The sequence below is a fragment of the Adiantum capillus-veneris genome, chromosome 17 (genome assembly GCF_014529385.1).
Source record: "Adiantum capillus-veneris isolate H3 chromosome 17, ASM1452938v2, whole genome shotgun sequence".
Taxonomy (NCBI): Eukaryota; Viridiplantae; Streptophyta; class Polypodiopsida; order Polypodiales; family Pteridaceae; genus Adiantum; species Adiantum capillus-veneris.
Genome location: NC_140947.1, coordinates 144373407 through 144395867, shown reverse-complemented (window position 1 = coordinate 144395867; position 22461 = coordinate 144373407). Strand labels below are relative to the sequence as shown.

Here is a 22461-nt window from a genome sequence, read left to right as displayed (position 1 = left end):
GATTCACTAGTAGTAATAGGGGGATGCCACCTACGTGCAACAAAATTGCCTTTTTAACCCCTATATCATACGGGACCCTCCTATGCAAAATCTATCCATTTGGACTTAGAATACCCCCCTATTGTACACTCACGTGATACCATACTGTAACCCTTAGTGAATACCCCATGAAATGAGCATGGGGCAACTTGGGAAGCATTCAAATAGGCCTTGAAGGAAGAGTATTTCATGGAGGAATCCGAAAGGGTAACAAAGAGGACTTTTTTAGAGTGGGTAGTTCGGCCAAAAGGAGGGCTTTCGCCTATCGAACTGCTAATTTAATTTGAATGCCGATATGATCAATTGTCAAGGACTGAAAAGGCTACGCTAAACTCAAAGAAGACAGAGCTCTTTTTGCTGGCCACAGGTAAAGAGATTCAAGAGAAGTTAGAGCTACTACTTGAGAATAAGGATGCGGAACAAGGTTGGAAGAACGATTGGAGTGAGGTCGAAGACGCCATTTCACTGCTAGCTAAGTGACAACAATGAAGAGACAAGATGATAGTCAACCCTACTCAAGCCCCACAACCATCGGGTCAATCTACAGGGCAACGACCTCAAACTAGAGAAGTATTTGTCAATAGATGAATATGGTGTGATAGTACTTACCATGCAAGGAGGGATTGTGAAAGTTTTAAAGACGCTTTGACAAAGGAGCTTGTTTTCTTTAAAGATGGTAAGATTCACTTAAGTGAAATAGGTAAGCTCTTGGGGACAAACTTTGGGAAAGGCGGGATGAAGAAACTAGTTGAGGACATGGCTACTAGCCATGTCATCTCAATGGTTGAGGCAACCGCCTATGGGTTGAAGGTGGATCCTAATAAGAAAAATGGATCAGTCAAGGTTGGAGAAGATGAATCTAATGGTATTGGAGAGCTATGGCCATGTGCTATAGAATCTGCTATGAAGGGTAAAATGACTACAGAGGTTTTACATGAAGTTGGAGACTGCATTCGGCTAGAAACAGGTTAGACCAACCCTATAGATTCTTTGTCAGTGCATGCATACATTACCAAATGTCAAGCCAATGAGGCCATTGTCGAAAAGAAACGCAGGCGCGAGAGTGGGGATGAAGGGCCTTCAAAACGGGCGACGAGGAGTGGAGGCAGAAATGACACAGTGCCTCCTAGATCACCTTCCCCACAACAGATGCCAGTCCCCAAAGTGCCTATGCAAGAAGACTCTAAAGAAAAGAAGAAGGAAGCAACAAAATCCAAAGCAAAGGGTCCCGCCTACAAATTCCAATCTGACATAGAGGCGCCAACCGATCTCAAAAATGTTTTGGAAGAGAGGATTTTAAATAGTAAGGTGGTATTTACCTTGGGTGAGGTCCGTGGAATAGAAAAGAGGGAGTTTCATGAAGAAATAATTGATATCATAAAGAGAAAGCGGCAGTCTCTTACTGAATATATCCATGTACAAGGTGAAGGAGAGAATTTAAATGCACAGGTCTAAGGCGAGCAAGGTGAAGAAATTGTTGTTGGATGCTACAAGTCTAGGGGAGGAGTAAAACATGTTCACTTCTTGGATGATGAAGATGAAGTGGAGACCACCCACAAGAGTTACTCCTTGAAGAGCCACTGGGCAAGAGCAACTATTGAGGCCTTGGTATGTTGGAAGGGGCGACTCACACACCCATGAAGTGCATGCAAACACTACCTAGATCAACATAATTTCAATCGAGGACACAGATGACACGATAGGCACATAGAGGAAATCTCTTAAGCTTGTCAGGCTGAGACCATCCTACACATACAACACTCAGGAAGGCCAATTAAACCACAATCAAGAACCTCACTGCTCTCAACTACACCACCTAGCCACATACACACATACGGAAGGTAACTCACCTAATCATGACAGATTCGTACGAAACTTAAGGAACACCATCCCCTCACTAGGATACACCTGTCCCTACGCTTCTACACTCAAAACCCTCACTCTAAACCCATCTACGGAAAACGCGTAGGATGACAGAGCAGAATTTTGAAAGTGCCCGAAACTGAAATTTATGAGTACCTATGCGTAGCTTATGTCGCCACGATTCTATAGACTACTAGCACGCAGAAAACAGACATCGTTTGATACACTTACGACCACAAATAGCTCGTAGATGCGTCGGCGTGTGCGCTTCGTCTCGCGTGGAATGCTTGGCATTGTCGCGTAGCTCTCCTCGAGCCTACAGCAATGGTGCATGTGTTGAGCGAGCCGGGCGTAGCAAGAGGATAAAGCTCACGCTCACTCTCTTTCTCTCTCACACACAGTAGATGGCAGCGCTAAAGTTTTGATTATGAAAAAGTCTCCTTTTACAAAATGACCTAGGTACCTTATATACTAAGGCTACCTTAGGTTTAACCAAAAATGGGGTTGAAAGGGTCAAATGGCTTTGTATTTACAATCTGGAAGTGCCATTGCACCCCGGCTTCTGAAACTAGAATAACTACTCATTACAAATGATGTTTATAGCCATAATCCGCAGCATTTCATAACTCGCAAAAGATAAGACTTTGGTACGAAACTTGAGTTATGTTGTGTTGTTGACCCGGCGGTCAACACACCCCCCTTTCGCGTTCATGTCGTCCACGACATGACCTGATTGCCGATGGCGATGTGGTCTTTGTTGTCATTTTGGCTTCATCTGTTGCACTGCTTGTAACTTTGTCGAACCACAACAGGAACTATGATCCATGAGAGCGGACATCTATCATCATAACCATTCATCTTTTGAGGTCCTCTAATTACTTTTATGTCTGCTCTTCTTCATTGGGGACTTCTTTGTTCCTGTGCAATCATGTTGTTAGTGTTGTCTGCAGCTTTGTCATTGTAGGCCATTCTTCGACTCGCCATTGAGGAGAAGTATGCTATGATCTGAAATTGGTGCTCCAATTCATTTGTCAATTGATTTGAGTAGCATTTCCTTATTGTTGATGTAGAAGGAATATGTACAAGAGGATGGTGATAGGTATCTTTAGATTAGGGTCTAAAACCTGGATGACCAAAGGGAAAAAACCCGGTGGAAAAAAAATGCCTTTGGTATACGCTCTTATTGGAGTTGAGCAGTTGAACGTGAAGTACATGTTCATGAAAGGTAAGTGCTTGGGTGAAACACGGAAAGAGTGCCTGATGCAAGTGCCAATTATGGGACACTCTATATGCATATGAGAAATTTGTCACCAAAAGCATGCAATGTGAAAGAAGGAGATGATGGGTGTTTCAAGGAATAAATGTAGCACATGTGACATCAAAAGATGTCTCAATAGCTTCCACCTTTCCAAGAAGGGTTGTTGATGTAGAAGTTTCTCCACTCGTATGCTTTACGTGTAGTGACGCGCGATAGGCAGGTTGGATAAGGGTGATGAGTGTGGGCGGGGAGGTCTTGGGTTCAAGGCTCGACAACCGACGGAGAACCCTAAAATTTTTGCCTCGTTGAAGATAAATCAACGGTGGATGGACACGGAGCCATCGATCCCTTCACTAGACCCCATGTCCTTTATCAACAAGATTAGTTACCCCTCCCATGATCGAGAGGGGGTAAGCCATAATTCTTTACCCCCAACCTACCTCGTCATTTTCCCCCAACAACAAACGATAACTATGGGGGGCCGCCCCACACGCATGGGGGTAACTATGCGATTGACTAGTGCATGTATGTATGAGAGAGAGAGAGAGAGAGAGAGAGAGAGAGAGAGAGAGAGAGAGAGACGAGCACACACATCAAGGACTTTGGGGAGCTGAAAAGCACGAGCTGAATCGGCAAATGAACAAGTAGGACCTGGAGAAGTTGGGAGTTGGTTAGCTTTGACGAGACTGCTAAAACAAATTGCATTTAAAGCTTCCATGGTAGTGAGCAGCTTGGATTGCATGTCTGCAACGCACCATTAATGACCTTCCAAGACCTCGACAAAAAGAGACGCTCTGCGTGTGCTGTGCAAGGTGAACTCAGAGCTGCCTTGTCGCATGATCTACGTGCGTGTGTGCACTCTGCACATACCTATCTTTGTGTGTGTGTGTGTGTGTGTGTGTGTGTGTGTGTGTGTGTGTATACATTGAGGCCAGCGGCCTCACGACTTCGGGAAAAGATATGCGCGCTCTGCAGGGAGAACTCTCTCTCTCTCTCTCTCTCTCTCTCTCTCTCTCTCTCTCTCTCTCTCTCTCTCTCTCTCCACGTCTCTCTCTCTCCGGATAGATCTTTAAGGTCTCTTGGGATAGTTTCCTACGATGTTAAAATCCTCTTCTTCTTCTTCTTCTCCTCTCGCTACATTGGCACCATTGGCCAGTCTGGGTCAGACTTACACTGCACACAGTGTGTGTGTGTGTGTGTGCGCACGCGCGCACGCACGTGCACGCGTGGATGTGGGTGTGCGCACTAGAGGGCCAGTGGAGTCACGAACTTCCGTTGCGAGGAGTTAAGACAGTGTGGACATGGGTGCTGGAGGGCGAGTGTAGTGTTAAGCTTCATTATCTCCCTAAGCAGCAACTCCTCACACACACACACACACACACACACACACACACACAGGCAATGGCCCATCAACCATCGACCGCATGGTTGGCCTGAGAGACTCCTTGCCTTCTGGGGGAGCTTGGAGCTGAGCCGCCAGAGAGAGGTTAAGTTTATGCAAGCCACAGAGAGAGAGAGAGAGAGAGAGAGAGAGTGAGGGAGGCCTCCTTGCCATTCCAAGGTAGTGTGTCCACACGCCATTCCAAGGTAGAGAGTCCGCACCAATCTACTCTCTGGACGGTTGTTACTTGGCAAGCAACTAAAATACAAGGTGGAAGTGAGCAACGCTCGGGTGGGAATGCGACGAAGTCGAGAGGTGGTGGGCACCAGTCAACACTTTAGACGGTCGTTTCTCGGCAAACGACAAAAAATCAAGGTGGGAGCAAGCAACACTCAGGCGACAAAGCAAAACAAAGTCGAGCGGTGGTGGGGTGGCGAAGGCAAGCGATGAGGGTGAGGAGACGAGAGTGACCAGCTTACAAGCGGCGAACAACAACCCTCGGCTACATTTAAAGGTTTTTTTTGTGTTAAATTTTTTGTTTCTCGTGTGCATTTATCTTGAGTTGTTCTCAATGTCAAAATATCACTTTGAAAATTAAAATTCAACTCATGTATTAGACAAAGGGGTGTGTGAGAGCAATCCCATTAAACATTGCATAGACAAAAACAAGTGAAAGGGTCAGGATGGCTCTCTAAAACAATAAGAAAGTGATAAAATCATTAGGTTGAGTTTAATTAGAATTATATAAGATAAAGCAGTGTTCGAGAATGTCTCTTTTATTAAGCGATCAAGTGTACTCCTCGCAAAGAAGCAAACCAAAAATACTAGAATTTTTTTTTAAATTTGTAGGATTTTTAAACTAAGTTTTGACATCATTGCATCGATTTTTTTTCTCTTTACCACGGTTTGTGCATATATATATATATATATATATATATATATATATATATATATATATATATATATATTTGTGTGTGTATATATAAATAAATAAATAAATTTACATATATAACAAGTGAAAGAGTCATGACAGCTTTCAAAAACAATAAGAAAGTGATCAAATTGTTAGGTTAAATTATACTGGTATTAGTGTTTGGAAAAGGATTGCCTCAGCTTAGTCTTGAGCCGATTGAAAATGAAGACTAGCTAGTTGCAAACCATGGTAAACGGAAGAAAAATCGATGAAATATGTGAGAAAGGCGTTCAAAAATTTTACAAATCTCAAAAATTTTGCTGGTTTTCTTCTTTGTGAGGAGAAAACTCGATCAACAACAGTCGCTTAGTAAAGGAGACTTTCTCAAACGCTAACACTGACTGGAATCACGCTATAAAATGCAAGAAATATAAAGCCATGTGAAGTTGTGAAATGAAAGGTGAAATAAAAAGAACTAATTAATATGTGTGTGTATATAATTTATTAGAATTAGGCAAGGTGAAGCTTCACTTTAGCATTCTAAAAGAATAGAATGCAGAAAAAAACATATATATGTGTATGTCTAAAATTTATTAAAATTATGCAAAGTGAAGCTTCCCTTTAGCATTCTAAAACAATAGAATTAAAGAGAAGTAAAGACATGTCAGGATGTGAAATGAAAGGTAAATCACCATCATGCACTAAAACCAATGAAAGTCTCCCTAACCCAACATAACACTAAGGGTTTCTTTTAGAAAGCCAAAAAAAAGCAAATATCCAATCTTCTAATCAAAAGCATTCGAGCTCCCTTAGACACTATAAATAATTGTTTTCTTTGCTGGAAACTGGAAGAGCTTGGACAGCGAGAGAAATTGCCTTATGCTCACCAAGAGCTTTTTATGTGAGGCAGGGAGAAAAATGGCACACTTAGAGCAGTATAGAAGTTTTAAGTTAAAACTTGGAGCATTCACCAATTTTTAAAACTTATGTTTATAAATTCCGGCAATGTTCTTCTAGGCAAGCTCGAAATCTAGCTAAGAATTTGTAATTTTAGTCAATAAAAATAACATTAAATTTTGACAGTGTTCTTCTAGGCAAGCTCGGAATCTATCTAAGAATTTACAATTTTAGCCAATAAAAATAACATTAAAAACTGGAGATACATTCGGGTAGCGAAGGCAAACAATGACATGAAGGCAAGCAATAGTGGGTGGTGAAGGCAATCGAAAGAGGACAAGGAGATGCGAGTGAGCGGTGATGGGTAGCAAAAGCAAACGACGAGGGCAAGGAGACGAGAGTGAGTGGATTGCAAGTGGGAAACAACAACTCTTGGCAATATTCGAAGGTTTTTTTTACATTAAATTTTTCGTTTCTCATGTGCAATCACCTTGAGGGGTTCTCAAGGTCAAAATGACAATTTCAAAATTAAATTCAACTCCTATGCCAGCAAATGGGTGTGTGAGTGCAATCCCATTATAAAAAACACTATATAACAACAAATATCCATCTTCTAATTAAAAGCATTTGAGCTCCCTTACACACTATAGGTAACTTTTTTCTTTGCTTGAAACTGGAAGAGCTTGGAGTGGAGTCAGAACAAAAGGCATGTGGGAACCAATAAAAATACTTGCATTTCCGAATCCTAGTCGACAATCCTTGTGTGTAACCGGTTGGTTCTCAAGGGTTAAGCCCAATAATAACCATTTTTTCAAAGAATTCTTAAATTTTAACATGTTTTTAAAGTTCAAAGCCGTTAATTTTTTCTACGACGTAGTGAACCAAAGGTATCGACATACTTCGGTCCTCAACTAGCTCATAATATATTGCAAATCTCAAAGAAAGAACAAAGCCAACACCATTGTCTGTGCAAATAGAAAATAACGGATTACTGGTAACTGTAAGCATACCTTGAGTCTTGATCTTGGCTTTTCTCATGGTTTTGATCATGAATGGTCATCGTGAGAGAGGTAGCTATGAGACAATTGATTGTAGAGGCAATATTGGGCTTGCCGCTCCGACATCACATGCAGGTTGTTTCAACCCTCAAGGCTTGTGAGTACCAACCCTCAAGCCTCGCGAGTTGTGGGTAGCCCTTAGCCCTCAAGCGTCACGTTACGAACTCGCACACTCTCCCTTTTTCTATGCACTACGTTCCAATGTTTCCTCTCTAAATGAATATTTGCCGAAAAGCTTGCGCATGCTGAGCGTTGGTCTTGCGACTCTAGCCACTTTATAAAAAGAGAAGGTAAATTAATATGAAGTAACTTGGGAGTCAATGAGCTTATGGACAGCGTGACCAATAAATTACCTATAATCTAGTACCTATATTATACAACTTAGATCCTATACTTTACATTATTTTTTGCCTCCCAAGGAATAAACTATTAGTACCTTGAAATAAAGCTTAGCTTTATCCATAGGCTCCCGTTGCCTTTAGAATAAAGGAAATCTATATTTTTTGGCCGGTTCTACCTAAGGGAGTGATCCACAGACAATCGGTCTTTAGAAATCCTAGCCAATAACTTTACACATAACCCCGGGTTCTTTTTGACACCTCAACTTTGGAGAGCTGGAAAAATTGCCTTGTGCTCACCAAGAGTTTTTTTATCTAAGGAAGGGATAAAAAGGGCACACTTAGAGCTCTCTAAAGTTCTAAGTTAAAACTTGGAGCCTTCACCAGCTTTTAAAACTAAAATTTGGTAGTGTTCATCTAAGTAAGCTCGGAATCTAGCTAAGAATTTGCAATTTTAGCCAATAAAAATAACATTAAAAGCCGAAGATATGTTCGAGTGGCGAAGGCGACGAAGGCAAGTAGTGGGTGGCAAAGGCGAGCGGTGGTGGGTGGTGACGGCGAGCGACAAGGGCGGGGAGATGAGAGTGAGCGGTGGTGGGTAACAAAGGTGAGCGGTGGTGGGTGGCGAAGACAAGCGATGAGGGTGGGGGGACGAGAGTGAGCGGATTGCGAGCGACGAACGACAACTGTCAGCTATATTTCACTGTGAAAATCTCTAATTGTTTACTGCGGTCTTTTATCGTGTTTTGTAGAGTTCTTCAAAATCAGTTGGAGAGAGAAGAGAGAGGAGGACGGGGGAGAGGGGGGTTGTATTTAAATTATTATCACGATATTTACCTCAGTTATTGCCGCTACTATTACCGCATTTATTCTGTTGGCAAGATTTATCGCCTAAACTTTCAAATTCTTGCTTAAACATTCCCCCCCCCCCAGCTCCCCTCAAATTTTGGTGTTTCTCTCCTCTCAATAAAAATTAAAGAATATTATATGAAATTAAAAAAAAAAAGATATGAAAACATAAAACAATAGTTAGCTATTTAAGATTACACTTGGTTACAGCTAAAATAAACACTGTCACTTGATTAACATAATTGAGCATGTTCACAAAATTAGAGAAAGAAAGAGGGGGGAGAGAGAGATGAATGGATTACACGACTGAAAAAATTCATAACTTAAAGTATGAAAAATGTTTATGAATCATCTTCCAAAATTATGCAAAATGTTTATGAATCATCTTCCAAAAGATCCATACAAGAAGCATTGTCTAATTCTAAGCCCATGGCTCCTAAATCAATAAAGAGAGAAATGAAATTATCGTTTGTGGATGTGTTGGCTTCATCATCTTTGAATTCTTCATCCTCCATCTCATCATCTTCATCATCATGATAATCATCCTTGCTAAGACTTGTCGCCGGCATACTTGATTCATTGACCTCCCTCTCCTCTATCTCCCCCTCATTCAAAGTAGGAGGTGGAAGAGGGTCGAAGATGGTCTCCACTTCATTCGTGGAAAAAATGGTTCTCCCCTGAGATGTTACGGAAATTACAAACCAATGTTTTGGTTGGTGGATTGTTGGGATATAGATGGCCTATAAAAGAGAAGCTCAAAGTGAGTAACATTTGTATAATTAATGTTACAAGCAAATAAGAATAAAAAAGGTAGTCATTCACCTGCTCACAATTACGCGGTAAAACTAAATTATCATACCTCCCTATGTGATGCATACTAGAGTTCAACATGTAGAGGCCATTCTCATGTCGTTTAGACACATTTTCAAACCACTTACATTGAAGATAAAGGTATGAAAGGTTCTAAAATTAACCTTTAATATCCTTTCAATAGTTTCACAGTACCTGGCTTCATCGCCATCTATGTCAAAGTTGCCCATTGTAATGTACCCAACATTTATCCATATAAGTCATTTCAGTTATTTAGCAAAGTAATTGAGATTCTCAATTTTGTGAGTCATCATGAGTTTATCAGAGCAATCGGATTGAAAATCGGGTTCAGAATCTATTTATTTCTGATCTTTCTTTATGTGGAACAATAGGTTTATGTGGAAACCTAATCTATGTGTGAAGAAAAAGCTTAGAGATAGTATTTTTAGGAAAGAAAGAGAGGTGAGTCAAAATTAGGATACTTCTTTCTTTCTCTCTTTTAAGAAAGAATGGGAACTTGTAAGTATAGAGCTTTTAAAAAAAATTGCGCATAAGATTCGCAAACGTCCAAAAATAAAATAAAAATTCAGAGCCACGACGACGCGCGAGCTTTTCCTTCTCCTATTCTTGAAACCCTCTTAGTATTCTTAGCACCCCCCTAGGGCCTATATAAAGGACCCTTCTCCTCTCACTTTGAACACACATATCTACGGAAGCGGAAGCTCTCTTGCAACAATGCGCCGGAGGAAGACTCTCTCCCTTAACCTCTCACCTTCAAGCTATCTCCATCTCCAATCTTCGACGTACCGTCTCCCGGTTTGTGAACACACTCTCCCTCTCTCCAACAACGCGCTTTTCTTTTCTCTATTCCGAAGATATGGCTCCGAAGTGTGTAACGCGAAGTTCTAAGGACGCCCATGCCGTTGCACCACCAAAAAAGGTGTCTACTCCGAACGTATCTCATGCGGAAGCATCAATCGAAGAAGAAGTCGAAGCCGTCCAACCTCCAGCACAGGAGTTAGCCGCACGCGGTCCAAATCCGGTAAGACAAATTTATAATTCTGTATTGCTATTCATGTTTGACTTGGGAAGCTAAGCATAGGGAATCCCTTAAACTGTCCGAAAAACGTGATCCTATCACAAGAAACAAGCATATGTTTTTATAGATTAGTAAAAGAACTGTTTGATAAACTGTCACTGTTTGTTGAGTTGTTATTGCTTAATAAATTGATATTGTTTGATAAGTGGATTCTGATTGATATGAAGAATTGGGTGATCATGTTTGAAGAATCATTTAAAGAGAAGAATTGTTGAAAGAATATCTTTTGTTCCTCGCGGGTAGCGAGATGATTCTGCGGTTAGCGGAGATCAAGCTGAGGTTATCGGCTCTCTTTTGTTCCTCATGGTTAGCAGGATGCCTCGCGGGTAGCAGGATGCCTAGTGGTTAGCAAGATGCCTCGCGGTTAGCGGGATACCTCGCGGGTAGCGGGATGCCTGACGGTTAGCAAGATGCCTCACGGTTAGCGAGATGGAAAGGTTGCACAATACGCGGTTAGTGAATAAATCCTTTGCAAAGGCTCTGTTTGTTAAACAGAGGAAGTCCACGGGTAGCAGCAAACTCATGAGCAATTGGAAAAGTTATTTTTATTGAAATATAGGGCTATCTTCATTAGGCCTTGTTTGAATTGTTTTGGTATTGTTTGAAGCGTTGTATAAAAGAACATGTGTCTGGAATTAATTAAGGAACATTGTTTGTATATGTAAAACAATGTGGTAAAAAGTGTGAGTGTGGGGTGGAAAGTGGGGGCTGGTTCAGGTTGTCAGTCAAGGATGGGTGGTCTCGATTAATCGAGAAACTCTCCACTCTCTTTTATTAAGAGAAGTGAAATTAGAGACTCATTGTGCCAAGAGTCGAGACGGCCCAAATCTACGTGACACAAGATTACTATTTAGTTTAGACTAAGTTACCTATCATATTTATGGTTTATGGATAGCGGCCGTGCCTCTTAAACGTGGGAAAAAAGGCGTTGTTTATGGATTCTAAATATGTCAATGGGATTTCATCTTTATGTTAGGAAACAGCTTCATTAGAATCCTAAATTTATCGACCTGGCTTGTGGCGTATGACCCTTATAACCACGCAAACGATGGATAGAGGACTTCCTCTCTTCTGTTGCTCGTATCTCTACTTTGTGGAAATAGAGTAGGGTGTCGTCAATGGAAAAGGAGAACAAAGGAAGTCCATCTATCAAGTCACCCCAATCTTCTCGGGGTTGGGGACCTCACACCCATGATGCCACAATCCATGGTGGTTCTACGCTCATCAATGTGGCGTATGCAAAAGTGACGACCCTTTGACCGCATAGAGTTAAAGGAAAGGCACTACAAAATAGGAAAATGTCTTTTATCAAATACAAAGATAAAATCAAGAAAAAACTTTACAATATGGTTTAGGTATATGAGTACTCTACCTTTGGTACACAGCCTCGTGCATACTCTCATTTTTTGTTGGTGATGTCTTCTCTGTACGCTTTTGCTTCGGTCATTCTCTCATGAATCCACTCTCCACTAATGAGATCTGGGAAACATGCAAGGTGTCTAGGCACTGGGGGTGTCCTCCTTCCTCCATGTGCTTGTTTCCATGCTTCTCTCTCTTGCAAACACGCCTTTGCCATTGTCCACAAGTCCACCCACTTTGTCATAACCTTTGCATTGGAAATACAAAAGTTATTGACCACTCGAGATAGATTCATATCCATGTTAAATAGTTTTCCTTTTCCACTAAGCAAGTGTGAAGTCATCCTTGCATCTTCCTTGTCTGACCACATGCGAGGCATTGAAGGATCAACTTGTGCCAACAAAAACTCTGAGATGTAAACAAATGCCTCTTGCACGATCCACCCTTCGGCCATACATGCCTCTGGTTGAGACCGTAGCCGCACAAAATCTTTAAGAGTCTTTAAAAACCTCTCTAAGAAGAACATCCATCGTACGTGCACTACTCCACATATAGCGATCTCCTCCACCACGTGAACCAAGAGGTGGATTTGACTAAGAAGGACCGATCGAAAAAATGCATCCTCAATGGCATACACAATTTCTGTTGCAAGTGTTTGAGAAGCAGGGATAACATCTATTTCAATTTCCTTGGAGCTCACAAATCTGCAAGAAAACACACAAGGATACAATAAGTGCTAGTTGAGATTTTGTGTACATAAAAAAAGTGTAGTTGAGTGGAGTCTTGTGGTGTACCTTACTAGCTCTCCAAGTTTGAAAATAACATCCCTGACTTTTTTGTCCCGACATATACACATACTCACCGACAGAATGAACTACAATGTAAATTAGGGGAAGGGAAAGTGAGAGAAAGTCATACACACAAACTATAGATAGAATAGGGAGAGGGACATTACCTGAAGCATCTTGGGCCAATCATGGGACTTCAACCCATATAATTGAATGCTTTCACCCTTTTTCGCCCTTGTGAAAGCTCCCTTTAGCGACCTCATGTATCCTATTGGTGTGCGAATAGATGCAATGGCACCCTTCACTTTGTCTAATTCTTCTTTGGCTAGCATCCATGATGCTTAGGAAGCACAATCTTTCCATTGGGGACATGGCGTGGAGTAGCAGAGGCAAGGAGACGTTTCAAGACCCTCAAATCCTCCTTCGCACCCAATGAGTCCTTCTTGCCAATAATGTGGTCCCACAGTGTTTGGGCTATATTCTTGAATATGTGCATGGGATCCAAGAGGTGTTGTATTTTTATGTCCTTTCAATATGTAAACCTTAAAAATATGGAATACCTTGACATACCTTTTGGTGGAGGACACGGAGCCGGATTGTTGTTGTGGTGCTCTTACCAAATGGTTGCCCTATTTGCCATCGTGAGCTTTAGAGGTGTCTTCCCATTTGTTGGAGCCTTGTACTTTCTATGAACTTGCGGTAAGAAACGATGGTTGTTTGGATAGATTACCTTGCGCAAGGCATTGCACCTCTCTGTCACCAATGATGGCCTGCAAAGAGGACATGCATTGTGACCCGATGTGGACAACCCTGCATACATATCATATTGTTAGAGAGAGGGAAAACTAAAGGGAGAGAGAGATAGAGAGAGAGGAGAAGGGAGATACCAGAAATCTCTCCAAGCCCAGGATAGTCGTGCATTGTCCACATAAGGACTCCCCTCACATGGCTTCTCTCCTCCCTTTGCAAGTGAGACATCTACAATAGGAATGCCTCTCCATAACTCCTCCAACTCCTCAATGAGGGGCTCAAGGTAGACGTCAATATTGCAAGGAAAGAAGTATATTGTCCTTCTTTGTTGTCTCCCATGGTGGAATATTGTAGTTGACGATCACCACAGGCCAAGTGCTCCATGAAGTAGACTTAGTGCTGAAGGGGTTGACACCATCACTTGCTAACCCAAGCCTCAAGTGTCGAGACTCCAACCCAAACTCTGACCATTAATTTTCGATGTGCCTCCCTGCAGGTGAATCGATAGGGACATGCTCATTCCATCATGTGAGCGGTGGTTGGTGTGCCACACGAAGAGCTCCACGGTAGGCCTGCTTTTAAACATGTGTTGAATGCAACGAATTAATGAAAAATGTCTCAATACCTTGTGGGGTAGGTGTGTTCCGCTTACTCCGGTCTTGTATTGTGCTTCCCCACACACGGGACATGAGGTAGCATGTGCGTGCTCATTGCGGTATAACATGCAATCGTTGACGCACGCATGGATGCGCTCATACTCCATTCCAAGTGCAGTGACATACGATCTAGCTTGTCAACAATCTGGAGGCATGTGGTGATCTTTTGACAACATTTTACCCATCAAACTACAAGAAAGAGGCGAATTAATACAATTGAGAGAGAGAGAGAGAGAGAGAGAGAGAGAGAGAGAGGGGGAGAGGGAGAGAGAAATAGAGAGGGAGAGATAGAGGTTAGATAGATAGATAGATAGAGAGAGAGAGAGAGAGAGAGAGAGAGAGAGAGAGAGAAGAGGAGAGAGAGAGAGAGAGAGAGAGAGAGAGAGAGAGGGGGGGGGGGAGGGGAAGATAGAGGGAGAGAGATAGAGAAAGAGAGAAAGATAGAGGGCAGAGAGAGAGAGAGAGAGAGAGAGAGAGAGAGAGAGAGAGAGAAATAGAGAGGGAGAGACAGAGGGAAAGAGAGAGAGAGAGAGAGAGAGGAAGAGAGAGAAATAGAGAAAGAGGGGGAAGAGAGAGAGAGAGAGAGAGAGAGAGAGAGAGAGAGGAAGATAAAGAAATAGGGAGATAAAGAGCAATGGTTGTAGGTGAAGCAGTCATTTTGTGGTGTGCGCAGTGCGGGTATGCTTTTGCTTCTGTAGAGTGCTTTGAAAAAAGACCTTCATTACGTGAAACCGATGGAATTCAGAAGTTACTTTCTACTCTCTCCTCCTTACCTTCTTTATCTTTGTCTCTCTCTTCCTATCTCTTTCTCCCCACAGACGCGGCATTAGGTTGGACACGGCATCAACGGTACCGTACCTCATAATGGAGGCAAGCATGCAATGTACACAGTGATCCCTCAAACAAGGAGCTGCTGTAAAGAGATGTTGCGCAAGAAGCACAATAAAGAAGCTCTTCTTCAAAGCACTCTACAGAAGCAAGAGCACTCTCGCTCTGCGCACAACACAAAACGATGGCTACATTTACAACCATAGCTCTTTATCTCTACTCAAATTGATGGCTACATTTACGTAATTGTATATATATTTGTTTATGCATGTATGTAGACACTAAGTACGGGAGCATAGCACCCGAAGTTTAGACGCTTTCTCTTGGGTCTAGTTCTTTTTTAATCGTGGTGTTGCGGTCATTGATCACTCATGCATGGATTACCGCAATGTACCTTTGGTTTTACCACGGTTGAGACTGTGATGATATCTAAAGAGGTGCCACTTGACCTTTGGCACTACTAGCCCCTACTTAGGTCTACTAGTATGTTGTGTGCATATATACTTGTGTACGTATATATAGATGAGTGAGTAGGGGGGAAAGCTAAATCTCATATTGCTCTTTGTAATGTAGATGTCAGACGAGAGACCGCCTGGTGGGGAGCAGCCATTTGGCTCTTCTTTTGGTTGGTTCACATCCCAGGTGGGCTCCCGCTCCCACCCGGGGTGGACTTCGCCTTTAGCGGACCCGAGTCTTCAGACGGTGAGAACAAGAAAAGAAATAAAGATTATTTCAGGCTAGTTAACCCTAAACCATGAGTGTCAATAGGTTTATTTTTGTTAATTGCAGGCATGGCTATCCTACACCTACTCTACTCAGGTTCCTCCAGCGATCGTAGATCTAGACCTCAAGAGGGCTATCTCTTTACGAGACCAGTACCTCCGTTTGACGGAGGGTTTGTTTAGCCGCTACACTCCGCAGCAGCTTGCGGCCTACTGTCTTTCTCCGTAGTCCACACCATGGGGGAGTCAGGGAGGGACTCCTTACATCCAAACCTCGGACCGACAGCACCTCAGTCTACGGCCCCTTCTTATCGTCTTACTCCCCTTCCATCGAAGGGTCCCACTCCCATGGCATCGCAAGGTCCCCCTCCCATGGCATCACAATGCCACTCCATTCCACTCCTACTTTGCCAGAACACCGTTGACGCACTTCTTCTAGTAGCACGCATCAACGCTCGTCTCAAGGCAGTGAGCACCGAGAGAGACAAAGCGGCGGGGGATCTTGTGGCTTCGCTTGTTTTGGTAGTGGCGGGGGAACGAAGTCCCCTATTTCAGAGCATGCCGTCCCTGACGCAGAGGATGAGGATACTGATGCACCCGTGCCAGACACGCATGGACGCTACTACAGGGTAAAATATGGTGGGGAGGTGGACTTCGGTACAACACAGGGCATGGCGTTTCGATGCCATCTTCAATTTCTTATGTATTAGACGTATAAGAATTGTTTTGTAAAGTTTAAAGACCAACTGCCCGCCAATCATGCACGCTACATTGAGGACGTACTACATGCTAGATTTCCAAATGCCCCTGATCAATGTTTTTCACAACAATGGTTGGAGGGCTACATAAAAACATTTTTGAAAAACAAGTAGTCCAGTGTACGACTCGCAACAGTCAACCAGGTTAGAGATCTAGACAAGAGCTATCGCGGTGGCAACATGGCAGATGCGGAGTGGGAGTGGGCAATGCAAGAAAAGAGCAATCACGCTGCAATGGGCTCATCCTACAGACAACAATGCGAAGCTCGCGCGAGACAAACTCCCACGCACTATGGTTCGGGAGACAAAGCAGCCTGGAAGGACAAATATGTAAGATTGATTAAATTACAACCTAAATCGGTGATTATAAAGATTATAGTTGATGATTTGTTATTTGCTAACTTAGGGAAATATCACTCTTACTCGACCAACTAGAGAGATAGTCAAGTATCGGGAGAGGCATACAGAATTTGATACTTGGCAATGGTTGTTCGAGAACAACCACATCCATCGCGAGCAATTCGACGCAGCGGTTGGATCACTACAAGCGGTAAGTTTAAACAAATAATTTTGTATCAACTGTTTTGAGCTGTTGATATTTGTTTAATTTGGTTTGGCTTTATGTAGAGTCAAGGTGATCAAACGCACATGCCTTTGGACGACGACGAGGACGAGGAGGATTAGATAAAAAATATTTGTCCAAACTTTCGTAAAGTCACAATATGGCACAATGTTTACACAACTATTTTTATTTTATTTGTAACTTTTTTAAATAATTGATCTACTGCACATTAAATTGTCAAGGTAAAGTAAATTCAATTTCAATTTATTGTTTTTTTGGTATACTTTTTCAAAAAACAATTGATGTTTCATTGTTTAATGCAGGCCAAATTTGGGTGGCCCAAATGAGCACCTTTATTTTTGAATAGGCGTTTAGCGATAATTAGCGCGGTAATATGAGTAGCAATTGACGCGATACTAGCTGCGGGTATATTACCGTAGCTATTACTGCGATTATTGCTTTTAAACTACTACCGCGATTTTAGCCGCGGTTATTGTCGCGTACGCAATATTTTCTCTTTCTATTTTCCTTTGTTTTTCCGTGGCAATGTTAGCGGTTATATACTACTCCTCTTATAGTGTTTGAAGGTTTTTTTACGTTGAATTTTTTGTTTCACTTGTGCAATCACCTTGAGGTGTTCTCAAGGTCAAAATGACAATTTCAAAATTAAAATTCAACTCCTGTGCCAAGGAAATGGGTATGTGACTGCAATCCCATAAAACATTGCACAAAAAAAAATTATAATTTATAAAACAACAAATATACATCTTCTAATTAAAAGCATCCGAGCTCTTAGGTGAAAATTTGAAGCATTCACCAGCTTTTTGCACTGAAATTTGTAGCTTTTGCCAGTGTTCTTCTAAGCAAGCTCAGAATCTAGCTAAGAATTTGCAATTTTAGCAAGTAAAAAATAACATTAAAGGCAGAGATTTTTCTATATCTCCTTACATTGAGACAAACAGGTGTGTAAGCGTTGAACCGGTGTTTGCAAAACTCTCCTATCATTTTACTCTTTATTTCTCCAATTTCCAAGGCATGTTCCGAGATTCTCCTTAAAAACCCACCTCCAGAATCATAGCTAACATCATCGAAGTGGTTTAATGGCACACCATCATAAACAATGATTTTTTTTGAAGCATTGTTGATGAGGGTGCAATGAATTGGGGCAACCCTCTGCTATATTTGAAGATTTTTACATTTAAATTCCTTTGGGTTTCATTTGTGCTATCACCTTGCCTTGCGGTGGAAATTAGCGATAAATCTCAAAATTCATAGGTAGGATTGCACTAAACTTATGATGTTTTTTTCCAAAGCACGGACCCTTTGAGTTTCACGAGTGCTATCACCTTGAGGTGAAATTTTAGAAGCGGATCTCAAAATTCATAGGTGGGATTGTGTTAAACTTAGGTTTTTTCACGAGCAAGCGTCGATAGTGATGGTCTTTTGGTTGGGGGTGGTTTCTCTTGGGACCAAAAAGACAAGCAAAGGCCTCTATTTTGACGATAAAACATTTTCTCTCCAAATCTCTCTCTCTCTCTCTCTCACACATCACTTTTGACCACAAGCTATTTCTCTACACCTTTGCACAATAGCCTTAGGTGCCACTAATACCACTACACCTACATTATATCACACTACCATGCTGTCTAAATTGATTACATTTGAAGTTCTTGATGTTAAATTTCTCTAAAGTTTGTAGGTTTTTTCGTCTTCAAATCTTAAATTTACTAAGTTAAATCTCAAAAAGTATCAAAAAGTAGATCTTACTGAAGTTTGAAACTCAAATCGCTCTGGGTTTTACATTCTAAGTTGTTGGTGTCCTCCACCCCACTCACCCAGCTCGCACATCGGCCCTTCTAACGATGGAATGAACTCATCCAGGCCCTGCCGATTGCAAGTTCCACGAACAAACCCTTGCAGGGTTGATGGCCGTCTGAAGCGTCAAAAGTCTCTCTCTCTCTCTCTCTCTCTCTCTCACACACACACACACACACACACACACACACACACACACACACACACTCTCACACACACACACACACACACAGAGGAGCATGTTAAGATGTTGCGAGAGAGCGTTTCACTCTCTTACGGCGGTTGCTGCCCTCGGCCAACAAGGGAATTGACATGCAGCTGCAACTCTTTGATGGGCGTCTGCCAGTTCTGGGGCAACAACGAGGTAAAATTACCTCTCGGTAGTCAATAGGAGATGGATTTTCTTGCACACAGTCCATTACCACATGGCGTCTTTATGCTTGTATGTATGTGTCTTTTTTGGCATCAGCAGAGCATACCGATTTCTCTAGGCTTCAAGCTCCTCAAAATGATGGGAAGGCGACAGCGGAATTCACACAGGTTTCAAGGAGAGCTAAGACAGGAGGGACACACTCATTGGAGAGCCCGAATGTGTCTTCTCACATTGATATACAGGAAGAGCGGAAAGAGGCGGCGGCAGAGCTAGCCATTCACAAACCCATTGCTGCATCTGTCGGTGCCTTGCTGAAGGGATGTGGTAGAGAAAAGGATCTTCAAAAGGGCATTGAGATACACAATTCCTTTACTAAGAGTGGGTTATTTCAAAGTAACTCGTTTGCTGGAAACAGCTTAATCAACATGTATGCCAAATGTGGTGCGCTTGCAAAAGCACAAGATGCATTTGATGGGCTTCTCAGTCGGAATATAGTCTCTTGGAATGTTCTCATAGCTGGGTATGCTCAAAACGAATGTAGTGAAAAGGCGTTGACATGCTATGAAGAAATGCAGAAAGAGGGCTTCTCTCCAAATGCCTTCACATTCTCTTGCATTTTGAAAGCTTGTGCTAACCTGAGGAACGCAAAGAAGGGCCGAGAGGTGCATTCTCATATTGTGAGGGAGCGTTTGTTGGATAAGGATATTGTGGTTGCCAATGCGCTCATAGATATGTATTTTAAGTGCGGTGCACTTGAGACAGCCCAGCAAGTGTTTGATGAGATTCCTAATCGGGACATTGTTTCATGGAACGTACTTATCACCGGCTACGCCCAGCATGGCAAAGGTGAGAAAGCGCTGATGTGTTATGACTGTATGCTGCAAGTGGGTTTCTCTCCTACACCGGTAACCTTAGTATGCTTATTGAAAGCGTGCAGTAGCTCTGGAGCTCTAGATAAAGGAAAAGAAATCCATGAAGAAATCCTTAAACTACATTTACTGGAAAAGAATATTTTGGTTGCCAATGCTTTGGTAGACATGTATGCCAAATGTGGGGAGCTTAAACAAGCACAAGAAGTGTTTGATGAGCTGCCATTATTGGATGTAATAACATGGAATGGGCTCATTAGTGGATATGTCGAGCAAGGGTATGGTGAGGAAGCGTTAAGATGCTATAACCAGATGCAGCACTGGGGCTTCTTTCCGGATGGAATCACCATCCTATGTATTTTGAAGGCCTGTGCCAACATAGCAGCTATAGACATGGGTCACACATTACATGCTCACATTCTCAGGTATGGGTTTTTGGAAAAAGACATCCAGATCGGCTCAGCATTGATAGATATGTACACTAAATGTAGTGCACTTGAGAGAGCCAAATTGGTCTTTGAGGATCTTTCCATCTTGGATATAGTAACGTGGAATGTGCTCATTGCAGGATATGCCGACAATGGATATTGTGAAGATGCCTTTGACTGTTTTGAACATATGCAACAAAGTGGCTTCTCTCCGAGTGCGGCTAGCTTTTCATGCATTTTGAAAGCTATTGGCAGCACTGGTATAGTCCACAGGGGCCAAGCTGTGCATGCTGTGATTGTGAGGCAAGGGGTTAGCGAAAATGATACAATTGTTGGCACTGCTCTAGTGGATATGTATGCTAATTGTGGCATGCTTGTTGAAGCTCAAGATGTCTTTGACAAGCTGTCTATGCCAAACGTGGTTTCATGGAGTGCACTTATGGTGGGATTAGCCCAGCTTGGAAAGAAAGATGCTGTTTTCCGCGTATTTCATAATATGATTGGAGATGGTATGGAGCCCAATTCAGTAACCTTTATGGTCATGCTCAATATGTGCAGTCATGAAGGTCTGTTGTTTGAAGGCCAGATGTTCTTTGACTTGGCAACTAATGGCTATGGCATTATCCCCAGTGCAGAATATTATACTTGTATGATTGATCTCTTCGGTCGTGCAGGCCTTCTACAAGAGGCTGTAGCCATTGCGCAAGAAATATCATCTTGTGGCAATTTGACAATGTGGCACACTCTTCTGGGGGCTTGTCAGAAATGGGGATATGTGAAGCTTGGAAGGTGGGCTTTTGACCAGGTAGTGCGTTTAGATGAAGGGGATGACGCGAATTATGTCAGTATGAGAAATATTTATGCAGCCGCCGGCAGGCAGGAGGATGCAAACATGATTGAAGCAATGCGAGTCAAGAAGCAAGCATCGAAGAAGCCAGGGGAGGGTTGGTGGAATGATGAGTGGGATTTCCCATTCATTCACAGCTATCAGCGATAAAAGGGGCTCGCAAAGCAAAGAAATTTTCGCGAATCTAAAATCTTTGGATTATAATTGAATGCGGGAGGCCCCAAATGTAATTATTGATCCTGCAAATTTTTGCAAGCTATGGAGGTGTAGCATGATGGCAGTTGCCTGTGCCCTTAGTAAAATACCTGCGCCAGCATGTGTTGTTAAACTTATGGATAGGCAAATGGGTGGTGATTCTCAGTCGATCGTGTCACACATCTCAAATTATGAAAAGCGACAAATCTTAAATCAAAGATGCAGGTTTCTTGCCTGTATTCGAGGCAGGGGAACGTCTTTGTGAGGATGATTCTTTATAACTGCTCAGTTATTTCTGTGGTTATGCCAAGCATAATGGGATGAAACCTCAAGTTCCAATTATGCTTAGGCAGTTTACTTGCCAATGATCAAGAGCAAAAAAGAAAGTACTTTAACCTTTTCCTGTGGGAGAAGAAGAAGAGAAGTTTTAGTGTCTAAGGAACTGTCCCAAAGGACCTCAAATATCCATCCAACAGTTTTGAACCTCTTATGCCAGAGGGAACTGGGAGAGAGCGAGTGTATATTAAGGTCTCTAAAAGGCCAATGAGGCCTATGAGACCTAAACACTAGATACGATGAAATGTACCTCTCACCTATAACCGTCTAAATATACAAGATACCAATGAAACATTCATTCACTATGGTGTCACTCTCACAATGTGGTATCCTTGCATGGCCATGGCATCCACCTCCTATGGGGCTCAGTAGTCACTTTGATCTGCTTTAGTGTGAGTATTTGGGTCTTCTCAGGTGGATGTGGGTGTTGTGTCTAAGTATGTGCCACTGGTCTATGGTTGCATTTCAAAGATGAAGCTCATTTGTGAAGCTAGCCTTGCGTTGGTGAAGATGGTGATCCATGTGACAACAATTATATCCGGTAACTATATGAGAGAGAGAGAGAGAGATCTTTCTACTTGTATTAGAGGTCGAAGTCTGCTTATGAGACAAATCAAATATACATGTGTGTGTCCTCCATCTATCAAGAAAGGACTAAAGTACAAAGTAA

At 42.3% G+C, this 22461-nt stretch overlaps 1 protein-coding gene across 2 annotated transcripts; it reads left to right on the top strand.

The window, feature by feature from the left end:
* Window positions 1-18735: 18735 nt before the first annotated feature.
* On the top strand, window positions 18736-22093 carry LOC147438248 (pentatricopeptide repeat-containing protein At2g33680-like). Of its 2 annotated transcripts, none has more exons than XM_086487543.1 (2): window positions 18736-19107; window positions 19216-22093. In XM_086487543.1, the coding sequence occupies exons 1-2, from the start codon at window positions 19056-19058 to the stop codon at window positions 21408-21410; spliced, it is 2247 nt and encodes a 748-aa protein (XP_086343669.1). In that variant the 5' UTR covers window positions 18736-19055; the 3' UTR covers window positions 21411-22093. The 2 variants fall into 2 exon arrangements, with proteins under 2 accessions (XP_086343669.1, XP_086343668.1); XM_086487542.1 differs by having other exon boundaries at window positions 19213-22093.
* Window positions 22094-22461: the final 368 nt, after the last annotated feature.

What these genes read in the sequence shown, in the direction of transcription:
- LOC147438248 (XM_086487542.1), top strand. Translation starts at nt 19,056, where the DNA reads ATGCAGCTGCAACTCTTTGATGGGCGTCTGCCAGTTCTGGGGCAACAA. An exon ending in AGTTCTGGGGCAACAACGAG is followed by an intron (nt 19,108 to 19,212) that starts GTAAAATTACCT and finishes TTTTGGCATCAG; the next exon opens with CAGAGCATACCGATTTCTCT.